The sequence below is a fragment of the Onychostruthus taczanowskii genome, unplaced genomic scaffold, assembly GCF_017590055.1.
Source record: "Onychostruthus taczanowskii isolate IOZ18803 unplaced genomic scaffold, ASM1759005v1 scaffold14, whole genome shotgun sequence".
NCBI classification, from domain to species: domain Eukaryota; kingdom Metazoa; phylum Chordata; class Aves; order Passeriformes; family Passeridae; genus Onychostruthus; species Onychostruthus taczanowskii.
The window spans coordinates 14273655-14288604 of NW_024498573.1; the positions used below are offsets into that span (position 1 = coordinate 14273655).

The 14950-nt window shown below is 39.8% G+C and overlaps 1 protein-coding gene across 2 annotated transcripts in view; it reads right to left on the reverse strand.

The window, feature by feature from the left end:
- The window catches only part of SLIT3 (slit guidance ligand 3), a 471830-nt gene that overhangs the window by 71703 nt on the left and 385177 nt on the right, over window positions 1-14950 (reverse strand). For both annotated transcript variants that reach the window (XM_041397819.1, XM_041397817.1), the window contains exons 22-26: window positions 14462-14530; window positions 13331-13402; window positions 13080-13151; window positions 7664-7735; window positions 3059-3222 (exon numbers count right to left, since the gene is read on the reverse strand). In XM_041397819.1, coding sequence (XP_041253753.1) covers window positions 3059-3222; window positions 7664-7735; window positions 13080-13151; window positions 13331-13402; window positions 14462-14530 — 449 coding nt within the window. The remainder of the gene's footprint in view (window positions 1-3058; window positions 3223-7663; window positions 7736-13079; window positions 13152-13330; window positions 13403-14461; window positions 14531-14950) is intronic.

Here is a 14950-nt window from a genome sequence, read left to right on the forward strand (position 1 = left end):
ACAGAAAGCTAATTTAGGCAGTTATATTCACAGTTAAAACATGGTGATTTTTTAAATGGCTACATTTCAAATATTAATAAGTATTAACTCGTTGGCTTTTATATGTAAAAAAATAAAACCTAGCACTTTAAAGTGGCTGAAATTATATCAGGCAGTAAAGACCTTAAAGTAATTGTATTTCATTTTCAAATAATTTAAAATAAAAAACTTTTAAAATAATTTAAAACTGGTCTTGTACTAACCAAAAGTGGGTATAGAGCTTCTGTTACTGCATGATAAATGGTAAGAAGGACTAAATTGTGAAACATATTAGAACTGAAGAAAAGAAGCTTAAATTTGATGTTCAAGAGGAGGTGAAGCTCCAGAGTTACCAGAACTAGGATGAAAAAATCCCTTCCAGCCAGGGATTTGCTTTGAATGGTCCTGCACGAGTTATAAACCTCCACTGTTCACTTTGAATGCTTGCAGAGCACCAGCAGGGCAAGAACATGGCAGAAGTGGGGCCGAAGGGTCTCAGGTGACAGCACTGGGCTGTGTCCTGTCCTGCAGTGATGGTGGTGCCTCAGGGACTGACTGGGAGTGCACAGGCAGTAATGAGGGAGAAATACACAGGAAGAAAAAAATGCCAAAAATTAAATGGACTGCTGTCATCCTAGTCTATCTTTGTGTTAATGCCTAACTGCATGCCATACATGCTTTTACCTTGGAAGAGGAAATCACACCTGAATTCCTGGCACTATCAGGGGCTGGAATGCAACATATCTGAGTTACATTTGTCTTGATGGTAAAATATACAAAGAATAAACAAAAGTGGCTCCTCTGAGGGCTCAGGAGACAGGCAGCAGTGTTCTCTTTTAGATCTAGAGGTCAGTAAGCCAGAATTTGTTCTACTATTTATTTCATAATACGTGTACATTTTCCATTTATTTCTACGTCATAGATCAAAGCTAATCAATGTAGGAGCTAACAAGAACAGTGTTAGTTCCTAGCAGTTAAGTAGTTCATTACTTTGCCCTTGTGGATTTGATTTATAAATCCATATAGCAAAATGCCCTCAGCCCAGCACATTCCTTTCCTCTACTGCATAGCTGGGAGGGCAAGTTAATAAAAAGCAGAGCTGAGTTTGCATGACTTGCACATAACACACTTTTATTTCCTTGGCTCTGCTGAGACATAACCTCCTGCTCAGGCACAGGCTAAAAACATATTTTTAACAAGAATAAGTTAAACTACTTGTTACATTTTTTTCCTAATGTAAAGGTTCCTGGAGGTCACAGAGGACATCTGAGCACAACCTTCACGCAGCAGCTCAAGGTACCCAGCCCAGCATGGGCCAGCTCTTGGGGCTGGTACCCACGGTTTTGGGGGTCAGGGCTCAGCACTCCCTGAAATAGGAACAGGGTGCAGTGAGACTGCCAAACCATGCCCTGGTTTTCAAAATACTTGTATTTTCATGAGCAAAGGTGATTTTTTCAAGGGCCTAGAGCTTCTTGAACTTTACTGCCACTTGTCCAGACCATCGACTGTTTCTGCTTGTGCAAACACCAACTCCAAATCAACACTTTTTTTTTCTCCTTTTCTGTTCAGCTAAAGCAAGCTATGGGGACTTTTGGCATATTAGAAAGAACATGAGCTTTCTAGTGGACCAATCTAATATTTACATAGGAAGCATACAACTACATCTAATATCCTGTATCACAGATGTGCTGATCTCTTGACTAAGAGTCACATATTTAGTTTAGAGAGAAAATCAGTGTAACCCTTGATATATCACAGTTTCAGAATGAATAAGACATCCAGTCTCTTCCTGGTTTAATTTTCAGATCCTGTGTAATATACAAAATCAATTATTTTCTTTGATTCACTTCATGGGAACAACTGCATTATTTGGTATTTTTACTACTTATATTTGTACTTCACATTTGAGAGACTGTTGTGAAGTCTCTGGTTTGATAATTATGATCAGAGTTCTGACAGTTTTGAGACTGACATTTCAAAGTAATTAAATTATAAGGTTACAGTTATTAAATATATATTTGAAAGGACATAAAATTCCACTCAACCTTGGGAACCTGTGTTTTAAACTCACCCCAACACCACCATTTGTTTGTTCAGCAGTTTAATTCCAGCACCTATAAAATCACCGTGCCAGGCAGCACTGTAAATGGGCATGGCACTCTGAGAGACATAAAAACAGGCTTTATGCCCTCATTTCCATTTCTAAGAGAGGCTACTGATCCATCTTTTCCACTGTAAATATAGCTCCATCTTCAAGCACTTGCTGGTAAGCTAAGCAAAACTACAAAACTCTTTTTTTACGACAACATACGGATATGACTTAAATCATCACCACTCACTAATGAGCTACTTAATCCACAAAAAAGTGAATCATCTGTCTGAGTGCTCTCTAAAGCAGTACACTCCTGTCAATGAGCACGCCAAATTGTTCCGAGCTGCCCCCCAACCCTCTCCTGAATGAATGCACACAGAATTCAGATATGATATGTTTTCTGTAATCTGCAGTTTCTGAATCACCACTGATGGGAACAGTCTGGAGATCTGCAGATGAAAATGTACTCTTTGGTAAATATTTGCTTCAAGAATTCTCTGTCTCTTAGTTTTCAAGTAAATGTACATAAGAACTGCAGTGCTCTATGTTTTTATAATACCTCTTATTTTCTCAGGTTTTTTGGGTTAAGTCACAGGCCAAAACAAATTATTTGTTCTAATAAGTTCTAACAACACCCTATATGTTAACATGCCATTACATAACCTGGTGTGAGCATCAGGAACACTGACTGCTCTCAGATTCCCTGCTTCTCCTGCCTTAGTGGAGAGTGGAATGGTTCTCCTGCCTTAGGGGAGAGTGGAGTGCTTCTCCTCTCCTTAGTGGAGCAGCTAACTGCACTTTGGGGAAAACATAGGAAAACACAACTTGCAAGGAACACGACGTTTCGGAAAACAAACCCCAACCCCAACTCCCCGACAACGCGCAAAACCAAGGGTGTGAGAGCAAAGCCCAGTGGGGAGGCCAGGGCAGAGGGTGCCACGCTCCTACCTTTGCACTGGAAGTGGTGTGTGGGCGTGGTGAGCAGCAGCCTGTCCGCCATGGCTTCGGGGCCGCGGCAGCGGGCGATCCCGGGCTCCTTGTAGCCCGCCTTGACCCACTCGGACAGCCAGCGCAGGTGGCAGTCACAGTGCAGGGGGTTGGTGCCCAGGGCCCTCGAGGTGCAGAACAATTAGCACAGGTTACTTGGCAAAGATAGCAAACAGCTCTGATCTCACTAAGGCATGGTGCAGTCTACATTTCTACATTGTTGTTTCCCAACAAGGCAAAGACCTGTTGAGTATTCAGGAAGAATTTTAGATTAATCTCCTGCTCTTCTCCTTTCTTCCCATCATTAGTTAGGGAAGTTATATAAACACCTAAGAAGAAATCCCTTTTCCAAACAATTGTGCTTGAGCAATGTCACCAGACATATTGCTTTCATCAAATTCATCACATTGATTCCCTTTAATTCTCTGTCCTTCCTAAGCGTATTCTAACCCTGAATTGAGTAATTTAGTTTGGATCTGATGACTCACATTAATGACTCCTCACCAGATGAAACACATATGCAGAAGATACCTCCATTTTCCAAACTGCAACCCAGTGTCTGCTAAGTTTATTTATTACTTTGAAAACACATTTGCTGCTTGACCCATCATTTGAGTTAGGTCAAATAGTTGTAGAAGATGCATTTATATAGTGAAATTATAATTCTCAGAATTTTTCCTTTATTCATGGACATCTATCCAAAAAAACCCCAAACTTTTAACCTTAAATTTAGGTGCTATCTTGACTAATTTGTACTTTCTCTTAAAGAAAGTGTCTTTTCAGGCAGTCAATTACAAAAAAAGTTCACACTTCAGAAAAATCAGATTGAGGCCAACGAATTGTTTAAAATGTGAAGACAAGCATGTTGAAAGTCTGTATTTATTTTGCTCAAAGTCAATGTAAGACTTCAGCTGTACAACACCTGAATTGACATGAAAGGAAAATAAACTAAATAAAGAATAGCACAAGGAAGAGATACTAAAGAAACCAATGATTCAAATCAGATTTTAGACTTTAAAATTTCTGCATTTGCCCCAAACTATTTTTAAGATGGTACTGTAAACTCAAGCTTCTTTCAAATAAAAACATATCAGGCAGGATATTAAGATAGAAACCTCAGTAAATTTGTTGATACATTTCTATTGGAGTGACTAATGAACCCACTGTGCCCTAGACAGATTCATAATGAGAGTTCATGGGTTCAAACCCTGTCTGGGGCTCATTCATCAAAATTAAATGTGTACTGCAGCTCAGCATTAAAAAATACCCATCCACTCCTCCTGTAAATCCATTGCTTACAACAGAAAAAAACTACTGGGTTGACTTTTTGACCCTGGAACTGTGATCAACTGGCTCACTTGTCCAAGGTCAAACAAAATGCAGCAGTGAAAGCTGAGAAATTTTTAGTGTTGAGAAACTGCCGTATATAAAATGTGAGTGGGAGGACAACGGAAAGCTTGTTACCATGTTAATTAATATTTATAAACTACGTTAGAAATAAAGCTTTTCCATATAGTCACTAAAAATTATTACTAATAACATTGTTGACAACTTCAGAAATGTATCCTTCCACGCTTCTGTTTGTGGTTTGTGCTTTGTTTGGGGAGTTTTGCCTTTTATTTTTTTGGTTTGGTTTGGTTTGGCTTGGGGTTATTTTTTTGATTTTTAAAAAATTTATTTCTAGGAACTGGAGATAATTCTTGTATTTTCATTCATGAATTCTCACATACTTTCTCAATTTCTTTGCCTATTATAGCAAAATACTTCCAGAAGGTAAAAATATCTTCTGCTGTAAGGAAATACCAGCAGAAGCATTTTCAAAATGTTGGGCAAATACTTCTCTTCAGACACTTATTTTGTTTAGGGGCAACTCTGAATAAAGTCAATTAAAATAACTCTATCCATGACAATGTTGAAAAAAAGAGGAGGGGACAACTTATTTTTATAGACAGTTAAAAAAATGAGTAAAGAGAAGATAATTCAGCATGATTAGAAATCTGAGCTGTTTATGGGAAATATATTGGAAATACTTGCTGTACTCAAATCATCTGTTCCCAAGGGTTTGTGGAATCCCTGGAGTGCCATGGGATCTGTTTGCATGTGGGCAGTGTTTGGGACACTGAATCAGTGAATGGTGAGGACAGCAACAGCAGGACCTGACCCAACTGTGTAGGTGCCACTTTCATCCCAGCAGATTTTAAAGTAATTTGGGCCCTTATTAAAGTAATATTATACACAATCCTACAGCAGTGCTGTACCATTCTTCTAATTGCCCTGGATTAAAAATGTCCGTAGAGTCATGGCTTAAATAGACAATTATGTGATTCAACTAAATGAAGTAATAAAGAATTAACAAAAGCAGTGTACAGCACATACAAACCTACCTCCAAATTCAGTGAGCTAAAGCTATGTAGTTTGTTGTGATATTTCCATTACAGTGAGTTGATGTTCATGACATAAAAGAAACTTGGTGAAAATGTTCCTGTAGGCTTTAAACAGCTCTGAAGAAAGTGTTTGGACCATCTAGATTTCACTTTTGTTTTTCCACTTACAGACCAACTCAAAACTATTGCAAAAGACTGACTAAAATCCATAGTTTTGTCTATGCTACACAAACACGTCTCTGCAATTCTAAAAGCCAGTTTGATATCCCACTTGTCCAGCCACAGGAGGCTTGAGGACTGAGCATCCTTTCCACACCCTGGTACTCAGCTCTCCCCTGCCACAACACCAATCCTACCATCAGCCACACCTTGCACAGTTAGGACAAATTTTTGTTCTCCCATGCCTTAGGAGTTTGATGGGTAGCAAGTCTTGTGTAATTTGCAAACTGACTCAAAGTGCATGCTTTCTCCTTGAAGATCTGTGTTATTAGAAGGGGCTCAAAATGCATTTATTTTCACTTATGTGTGACTTGGTTTTGAGTAAGCACAGCTTTTTTGGGCATGTGAGGAAAAAATTCATTGTGGTTCCTAAAAGTTTCAGGATCCTCTTTAAGAAACCGGAGAGCACAATTGTACTGTAAAATCCAACTGCTCAACTGTGCAAATTACACCCCAGACAGGTCTTATTTATTTTATGGATCCTATTTATTACTGTTCATTTGGGCTTTGTGTATTTTACATTTCTGGCAGCACATACATCTAAACAGAAAGAGTGCAGAGATTGTATTGGGCCAAAGGGGATTTTATCACTCCCTAAGGTGAATAGTTTACCCAGGAAAATTGGATCTCCACTTCATTTAATGTAAACCCTGAGGGAAATTCAAACAAATGGAACAGGCTCTGTTTATTCCTGGAGTTCTGAAAATACCCCCAGCAGCCAGATGCCCAGTTTGGAAGGTGTCATTGCACTCCCAAAAGCTGGTACAGGGCTTCAGCTCAGCCAGACTTTCAATCCCAAACACACAGAAAGACTTGACTAATCTGGGAACGGGAAAAACAAGCGTGCAAAACCAATGATACCAAGGTGTAAGCTGGAAACAGATTATTCCTCTGCTCAAGTTGCTCTCATGATTTCTGTCCCTACCAATCTAAGATATTTTTATTTTTTACTGTCCATAGAGGAACAGAGACATAGAGCTGCCAGGGATTTATCTGCTACCCAGAAAACACTTCAATACAATCTCAATCTGGTGTTCAGGAAAGTGTTCTGGAGGGCATGCGAAAGGTTAAAAAGAGAAAATAAATAGATATAAACCTATGTTAAATGCACACATATCTGCTTGTACGTACATCAGCATCAGGGCACAAAACATCTGCATCAGCCTGTGAAACCACTCACTTCACAGAGGGACCAACACATGCTCAGCCCACTGATTAACTGAGGACAGTAATCAAGAAACCTGCTGCAAAAAATTGCTTTTCCTACATCAATTATCTAATAGTGTGAAGTATCACACACTATCTCACTGAAAAAGCATTTTCTGGTCACTCAAGTTTAGTTTGGAGCCATTGCAGCTCTTTGTTTGTTCTTTCATCAACTACACTGCATTTGAAAGTCTCCTGGCCCTCTACCAGTGTAATAGGAATTTCCTCAAAGAGCTGAAATGCCTAATAGTTTTTGCAAACTATGGAATGAAGCATTAATGCTGTGAAATGACCAATTTCCATGTGATTAAATATATATGTCTGTAGTAGTGATTCATCAACAAGTCCATATACTGACAACATTCCAGCATGCAAAACATATGACACTTATTAAGCAAAGAATTCACATTTGCTTAATATTTTCTCTTTGTGGGAGGTTTCCTGCCTCACTCTTAAACCATAATATGCTCTGCATTTCACATTGACAATGCTGAAAGAAAACCTTAAACACAAAGTCCACAGCAGAGAAAACTGTCACACTTGCTCATTTGGTTTTCCTTAAGAAAATATTTTTATAACTAATAACAACAGGTCCTAGCAATTTTTATTTCTTTGAACAGATGCACTATGAATATCCAGAACACATTATGAAAAGTGAGCATGAAAACCAAAAAAGCTATACAATCCTACTAATATATGCTGTTTTACAAATCTGAAACCATCAATCCAAGAGATTCAGTGAGGCAGAAGTACTTACAGATGGGATAGGGACACCAGGTCATTGAAAGATCCCTCAGGAACACTGGAAATATCATTTCCATGGAGTGTCCTAGAAGGGGGAGAAGCAAGAAGGTATCAAACCACAGTATTTTGCCTGCTCCCTGCAACTGAATGAATGGATGCTTAAAAAGGGTATTTAATTTTGATTCTTTGAGAGTTTCTGTGAGTTTCGCAACTCACGAACTTCCATGCTTTATCACTTCTGCCTCTAGGTGTTGGCATTGAAAACAATGATGCAATCAGAACTGTTGGTGAGTGCTGCTGTAAATTAAAAATGTGACATACCATTTATGCCATTAAAAATGTATTGATGACAAGTGGACCCTCACATCCAGCCCCGTGTTCTCTTTCAGAGAATTCTTTCAGAATCCCATTAGCCAGAGGCACAGCAAAAACAGAGCAGGGGAAATATGAATTGTGAAAGTTAAATTAAGTATTGACTTCAGAGAGATCCTAGGAGAGAGAGTAAGGGTCCCTGAGGGTAAATACAACCACACTTTCCCATTCTTACAGTAAAAAACACCTCTCTGTGCTACCAAGGAAAGCACCTGAAATCGGTTGTTTTAGGACTTATTCACCCTGTGCAAAGAAGCTATCATTTTTAGCAGCATTTTCAGGACTGCTGAAAGGAGTGGAAGGGTTCTCCACTGTTTCCAGGACAATTTAAGCACCCACTTTGTCTCTTTTCTGAGAAAAGACCCACATTTGTGCGTGGGTTACAATAGGGAAGCATAAATGGGAATTCCTGTCAGTGCTCCAGACACGGCAGAGGAGGGTGGAAAACAGAATGCTGCTATGTGGTTTGGAGCAGCTCTTGCCCTCAAGTCATTTATTTTCTAACTTACCTCGTGATTTGCTGACACAACAATCACAGTTTTTATTTGTGTGTGTACCTATTGTTGAAACACTGGGTTTAAAACAATCCAAATCTCAACTCGTGGAACAAACAACAGCCCTATGTGGAAAAAAAAACCCATCTGTTTTTTGCAACCTTTCTTCCTTAACACCACTTTCAGCTGCACCAGGATGTACATGATGGCCTTCCAACATCCTGATTCTGAAATTTTCCTTTAAGCCTTCCTTGTTTTTGACTATTAATAATAACTTGCCATATATAAGGGTGTATCTCCAAGAAATTAATCTGCACAGGAACAGGAAGGATATGAGCTCCCACACAGTAACTCCAGATAAAACACACTCACTAATTCTGTACAGAATGACCAACTGAGTCTGACAAACCCACAGCTATTAAACAAGGAGTATTTTGGTGATGTGAGGAGACCTAGTCAACCACTTGTCATCAAAATGGTCAATGAAATGAGCACATTTAAATAAGCAGCTCATAATGAGCTTATTGCTGATCTTTTAAACTGCAAGACAATTCTCTGTAAACAGACATATTAATCTTCAGGTTGTAATCAGTCCCATTTATCCTGTGAAGGAGTACATTTTCTCTTCTAGGTGTACTGGAAACATCCAAGAGAAGCTGAAGAATGACATAGCCATTTATCTGTAAGAACCCATCAAAAACCTTAGAAGGATTTGCTTTATTACATGTCCCAAACACTGAGGTGTTTCATGGATGCAAATGCCTGCATTTTAATAAAAAAATCATGTCAGCAACATCATCACTCCTGCAACTAAAATGAAATGACAAATGCTAAACCTCCCTTAAAACTCACAATAATAAATAGTGGCAAGAGAATTCAACAGTTCAACAAAATCTTTCCTCTTGGATCAACATCAGGAACACATTTTTATACCAAATCTCCTTATAAGCAAATGGTCAAATAAATCCTTTCATATTAGGACAGTTAAAGCACACACTGATGTGTATATTCTCCCTCAAAAGCACAACTTCTAGGGATCCTCTTGTCTGAACTCCAGTAAACAGCAGGGGTATGGATTTAAGGTGATGTGGATCTCCTCTGGAGGACAGAGTAACAGAACACTTGAGAATTCTTGAAATCAAACCTTCTTTCAACACAGAATCTCACTAACTTATTCCTTTGTCTTCAGGGAAGGAAATGAATTCTACATATCCTTTTGGGCTGGGGTTTCCTGGTTGTTTTTCTTTTACAGACCCTTCCCACGTCCTGCCTGCCAGCCCATTGTCCACAGCCCTGGGCTCCTGCAGACACAAGGGGGATGGATGTGTTTTTGTGAAGACAGAAATGTGAGCTCTCAGAGCCACATCCCATCAGGGGCAAACACCTACAGGGAGCCCCCAGGAGTGCCAAAGCCTGCAGGAGCCAGCACAGCTCAGATGTCAGGGAAAGCCACAGTGCCACTGCTCCACGCTCACAACAGCACAGCTTCTAGAAATTGACTGCATAAAGGAATCATTCTCTGATGAAAGAAAAAAAAAATCCCAAAAACAAAGCACAAAAAAAACCCCCCATAAAAAACAGCCCGATGCTTCTGTTAGGACAAATCAGTGCAGCACCCAGCAATGATAGTGTATTGCAAAAACTTTGTGCCCAAAGATTACTGGTGACAGCTTTATCATCATGCATATTAACTTTTGTCTGAGATTTGAGCTACAGGAAATATCCACCAGTTTTCAGTAAAACTGCAGTATCTGCAGTTAATAGAATATTCAGTAGGTCATTTTATCTCTTTTCCCCCTAACTATAACATGGACAATTATTTAGTGACCTTAGAAAGTATTTTGATTTTTGGATTTTGCCTCTTAACTAAGTCACGTATAAAAACATGTGATTACGCAATGATCTTTAAAATAATCTGTTCAGGTCATTCAGAGAGCTCTAATACTTATAATTTGTTTCAATCTCAGCTTCCTTAATCTGTTTATATTTAGTTTCTGAGAAGAATAGCTTTGGACAAATTAACTGAAAAACAAATCCACAACTTTTCACTGTAATAGCTTTGGCTCAAAAACCTACTTCTGCTTATTAAAAAAAATCTCCAGACTCTTGTGCTCCCCTGCACCCTTTGGCTGCTGTTATGTGATGGTTAAACCATGTGAAGGCTGAGATTAAAGACCTGATTGTGTAAACAACGATAGATATTAAGGCTTAAACATAAACATGTTGACTCTGCAGTTTTCTCACTTGGGCTTGTGCTGAAAAATCTAAGAAAGGGAGTTCAAAATGAAATATCTGTCCAAGACGAAGTGCATCATACAGCTATGATTATTCTGATTTTCAAAGCACTTTTTTACTGTATTTACTACAGAGGCAAAAAATACAGAAAACAAAAGAATTTGGAGAACCTTCATGAGAAGGGTCTGCTACCTCCAAAGGCATGCACAGCCAAAAGTAATAAGATCCCTATATTGTTTTTATTTTAAAAAAAGTGAAAATTGTTTTGCTGATGTTTTCTCTTTTAAGTTCCCCTGAGAGCTTGGATAATAAAAAACTGACAGTAACAGATTTCCTATTGTCTCTTGGAAACCATTTTCTCTTTGGAGAATTGATTTTTAGTAGCAACAGTGATGACACGTGGCAAAAGTTGCAGCTGATACCAGAGTTTTGTGGGCCATAATAAATCAAATCAATCTGGAGGCTTCCAAATGCAGGGAGCAGAGGCAGAGATTCCCATTTCACTGCTCTGTGCAAGGCAAGGGGGTTTCTCCCTTGAAGGAAGAAGATACTTTTTGATTAGCAGATCATTTTAAAAATCCAAAAAACAACAGTTGTCATTAAAATACTGCCCTCTGTTTCTGCCCATATGTGGCCTGCAAGAACAGAAGTGAAAAGAACAAATTGTGGCTATTAGAAAGAGGGAGGCATGGTTTATCTACACTGTAATTCAGGGTAGAGAGCCCCACACCAGCTTTAATCAAGCTAGCATGCATATCAGGAGTAGGCTAGAAGACAACTCCATATGGAATAATTTATTTGGCCATGAAACAGACTATATTAATCTGTGGCTGAATTTCAGGATTCATGTAACAGCTCAAATGTGACCATCCCAGTGTGCTAGAAATCAGGATCCCAAGCCAAACTTAAAACAGCAAATCCAAATCACGTATCTTTCTTGTTTTTACTAATGAAAAGTGGGAATCCAAAGCTGTCTTGTAATTTGGGAGGCTGAAACTGAGATATCTGTTTTACCACTGAAACCACAATGAAAGGTCTCAGCCAAGCAGCTCTGCCTTATTGCTTCCACAGTCCCAGCACTGCCCGTGTTGACACTTTGATTCCACATTTACACATTTATAGAACCAATACACAACAACCACTGCTCTTTAAATTAACACAAACTTCTGCATCTGAATGTCACCTAATTTTTTTTTTTTTTAATGGAAAATATCAATGTGAAGTTTCAAAGCTCTCAGGACAATCATCAGCTCCTCTGTCCTGAGCTTTCAGTGTTCAGAGCTCTTTCTCCCTTGGCACACTGAACAAACTCACCACAGACAAGCTATTTAATTTATCCTCTTGGGCTACTGTGCAAGTCTTGGTGACCCGCTCGTGCTTCTGGGCCATGGGAAGGTGCCTGCTGCACCTTCCTTACAGCTGCACGTGGGGCCAGGTGTCCACAAAACCAAGCCAGGTTTGTTTCTGATCCTGAGAGGCAGTGGATATGAGACAGAAGCAGGAGCTAGTCCTGCAGATGCCTGAGGAGAGCTGGGAGGAGGCTCTTGCTGTGAGGAACAGGCCCACAGCCCACACTCTGGGACAATGTGAGGATGACTTTCACAAGAGATTGTAAACAAATGGTTTAATCCAGAAAGCTGCTGAAAGCAGCTACACTGGAAAGAAAGGAGGAGTGCAGAAAAGGACCTCCCAAGAAATAAACCACACATGGATATCTCTGAGCAGGCCCCCAGTCAATATGAGGTATAATTTTTTTCACAACTTAAGGACATTTGAGACAGGCATCTCAGCATAACTGGTGCCCAGCCACTGGCCTGATTTATTCACTGATTTAGTGTGGGGTCTTCTAACTTCCCTTCAGATCACATTCTAGCTTCCCTGCATACATCTGAATCAATGGAAAATATTCTGAAAATGCACAGAAGTTTTCCATAAAGACACTTGCTGAAGCATCCAATGGAAACTCACACTCTACGACCAAACGCATACAGACTAAGAGAAAAGTCTTTTCTTGAGGAGCACTCAAACATTGCTCAGGCAGCAGAAACAGATTCTGTGAAGTTTTTTTTAGACCTGTTTTCCTGACAGTTCCTGCACCAGAGCTTTCAGAGAAAAGCTCCATAATGTAAACCCTGAGGGAAATTCAAACGAATGAATTTGCACTCCTCCTGCAAGTATGTAATCATGTCTTTAGCACTCACCTGCCCTGGCCTCTACGGGACAAACTGCAGCAGAGCACAAATACATTGACACAAGGATGTGAAAATTCATGGCCACGTGCCCACTGCACCCTCCCAGGCCCCAGCTGCACGGGAGGGTTGCACTTACAGCACTCGCAGCGAGCGGAGCCCGTTGAAGGCGTGGACCGGGATGCACCGGAGCCTGTTGTAACTCAGGATGCTGCAGAGGGGAGAGCAGAGTCACAACTCTGGGCTGGCTTTGGTTATTTCACTGCTAATTCAACCAGATAGGCATGGAAAGCCACATGCTTAAGCAACAAGAGCTACGCTAATTGCTCAGCAGCTTAGATGGTGTTGGAAAAGCAATTAAAGCTGTTATCAAAACTTTGGGCTACTCACAGCGTCGATAACTGAGTCATGTTGCTGAAGGTGTAATTGGCCAAGACACTGATGCTGTTGTTGCTCAAATCACTGAAGAAACACACAGAGAAAATATCATTTACATGTATGAATTAAGAAAAATGCCTCTTTGAAAAGATTACATAATATCTGCACAGCAAAATGCTTGGAAGCAATTGAAAAGTTACATATTATCAATTGGTGTATTTTCTGACCAACTCTGAATGAGCTCTAAAGGAAAACCATATCAGACTCCTCTAAAAAAGCCTCAGACTGAGAAACATTAAGGCATATTTCCAGCATACAGCATTCAATGAAAAGAACAAATGAATAAATGATACAAGCACTGCTGAATAGTTGCAGTTCCAACTTGCTTTGCAATGTATTCCAGGCACCCCACTTCCATATGCTTATGATACTGACAGCTACTAGAACAAAATTTCATTTTTCATTTTAAAAAGTCTTCTAGACTCAACCAGAACATTTTGTTTTGCTATTGATCTCCTTTGAAAAGCAAAATTAGGATGTTTCTAAATAAAAAACACTCTTGAAACAAAGGATTCCAGTTTTTTATCCATGTTGTTTTTGTCTGAGGTTGCCCAGCCCATTGGACTGGAGTATCTGCACAGCTGATTCCAACTGCATTTGAAAATTCCTGATAAATAGTTCAGGCAGGGAATTTCACTCCTGTGTATTTCAGGGAGCAAATTACAGAACAAAGTCTAGCTGTGTCTCTATCTGCATGACTGTTCACAGAAAAAACAGCTATGCAAATTGTCATTGCCTTAGCATTATAAATACTGCCTCATCTAGCACAAATTAATGTGTCTCCTCTGCTAATGACCTTTACAGATAAATCTGCCAAGTGAAACTGCAGCAGCCTGTGTGAGAGTTTTGTCCTCTCGGGGTCCTGCAGAGCAAGGGGCTTCTCAGGCACCTCACTCTTCATGAGCATTTATTGGCAGCAGTGTCCACTGTGAAATTCTTTCCAAATTCAAATTACAGAAGGTTTTGGGGTTTGGTGTTGGTTCCCCCCCCCTGCTCCAAATACCAATTATTTATGTTCCACCAACAGCGCAGTGCAGAAAGAGCCATGCAATTTCCCTGGCATTGAAACCACGTGTTTCTTACATCAGGGTCAGGTGTCTGAAGGCAGAGAGCCCCTTCGGCACAGCAGGCAGATGGTTTCCTTCCAAATATCTGAAAAAAGTCAGATTTGACAATTACACAAACACATTAAGGAGAACTCACATCACTCAATCCGCACCATGAATGAGGACAATATAAAGTCAGTCACTAATGAAATTATCTTTGATTCATTGCTTTGAAACTCTAACAGCTTTTACTTTATAAATGAATTACCCCACATGCAAAGCACGACAGCAGATTATTGATTTATTTGTTTTAAAACTTGGAAGTGCATAAAGGATCTCTGGCCTACAGCAAACAGAAATGACCATTTGGTTTTTCTGTGACAGCAGCTGAAGAAGGGGAGAAAAATTGCATGGCTTGTGCCCTGAGCTTGGAGTTACCTTTCCCAAGTCTCTCTAACAGTGCTGACTGCTCTCTGACCCTGCCAGGGAGGCTTTGTCTGGGCATGGAAGTTCCTTGTGCAGCCAG